General features: G+C 34.3%; 1 protein-coding gene across 1 annotated transcript in view; it reads right to left on the reverse strand.

Moving 5' to 3' along the window:
- LOC106881810 (dentin sialophosphoprotein) overlaps positions 1 to 1,342 on the reverse strand; it is a gene marked incomplete at its 3' end in the record, with an annotated part of 32,989 nt that overhangs the window by 5,418 nt on the left and 26,229 nt on the right. The window contains exon 3 of the mRNA XM_014932326.2: positions 566 to 692. Coding sequence (XP_014787812.1) covers positions 566 to 692 — 127 coding nt within the window. The remainder of the gene's footprint in view (positions 1 to 565; positions 693 to 1,342) is intronic.

A 1,342-nucleotide genomic window follows, 5' to 3' on the forward strand; every position in this document is an offset into this window, starting at 1 on the left:
GAGAGAGAGAGAGAGAGAGAGAGAGAGAGAGAGAAGGAATCAAATAAATCCAAGAACTTATAAGAAATGATGAAGACGTCAAGATGTTAAGTTGTAAAGGAGTGATATTGTGAGGCTGTGACAATGCTTAGAGGTAAAGTTATGGAGATATAAAGTTGGTGATAACGTGATGCTGTGAAGAGGTGATGCTGTGAAGATGTGGACGTCTTGAAGACATGACACTGTTTAGATGTAATGTCTTGAAGACGTGAGGGCCGGCAAGAGGAGAGGGCCATGAAGAGAAGACGAGAGGGTTGTGAAGACAAGGGGGTGGTGAAGATGAGATGTTGTAAAGATATTAAGATGTTAAATTACGAAAATCTGATGATGTTCAAATGAGGAGTTAAGAGAGTGTGAAGATACAAAGGCAAGAATATATAAAACTGTTAAAATGGGAAGAGGAGAAGATGTGAAGTTTTGAAAACATGGTAAGGTGTAAAAGGCAAAGTTGTAAAGTAAAGGTGTGAAGATACCAAAATGTATCAAGATGAAAGCAGCAGAGACAAGCTGAAATTGAACCGCTCACCAGCAATGTCTCGGTTGATTAGTTTCTCAATGTTTTCAGCCTCCAATTCGAATTCTTCACAGCAGACTTTTCTCCAGTTTGAAAACTCTGCATCAACGTCACTTTCAGCTGCAGCTTCTGTAGGAGTCTGCAAGGGATACGGAAGAGAAGAGAAGGGATCAGATAGGGACAGCAACAACAACAAAAGCATGTGCTTAGTGGAAACATATGTAGCAATGTTAAAGGATTTATGAATTTTCCATTCAAATATTCTCGCTATTGCTATATTTGTCCTACGCTATAGCCTAAAATAGGTTCAAATAGAAATCTTGATTCATAAATATTCAAATTAAAATCCAGAAAATGGAGTAGTAACGTTAATAATAAAAATTTATTAACTGCAAAAATTCAACATATTCACTTACAGATGTTTCAATTTTGCTCAAAGAATTAAATTCCACTCAGTAAAACATATCTCGTCAGAGGAGTAAAAAAGATATATCGTTAGGTTATTACATGTTATTCTTCCAAAACATCTCAACATCTTCAGTCTGTTGAGAGATGTTTTGGAAGAATAACATATAATAAGCTAATAATGCGTCTTTTTCACTCCTCTGATGAGATTTTGCCCAATGAAATGTTTTAATTACTGGAATTTAATTCTTTGGGCAAAATTGAAACAGCTGTAAGTGAACATGTTGAATTTTTGCAATTAATAAATTATATTAATGCTACATCTCCATTTTCTGGATTTTCATTTGTATATATATATATATATATATATATATATATATATAT

This window comes from Octopus bimaculoides, chromosome 28 (genome assembly GCF_001194135.2).
Source record: "Octopus bimaculoides isolate UCB-OBI-ISO-001 chromosome 28, ASM119413v2, whole genome shotgun sequence".
NCBI lineage: Eukaryota > Metazoa > Mollusca > Cephalopoda > Octopoda > Octopodidae > Octopus > Octopus bimaculoides.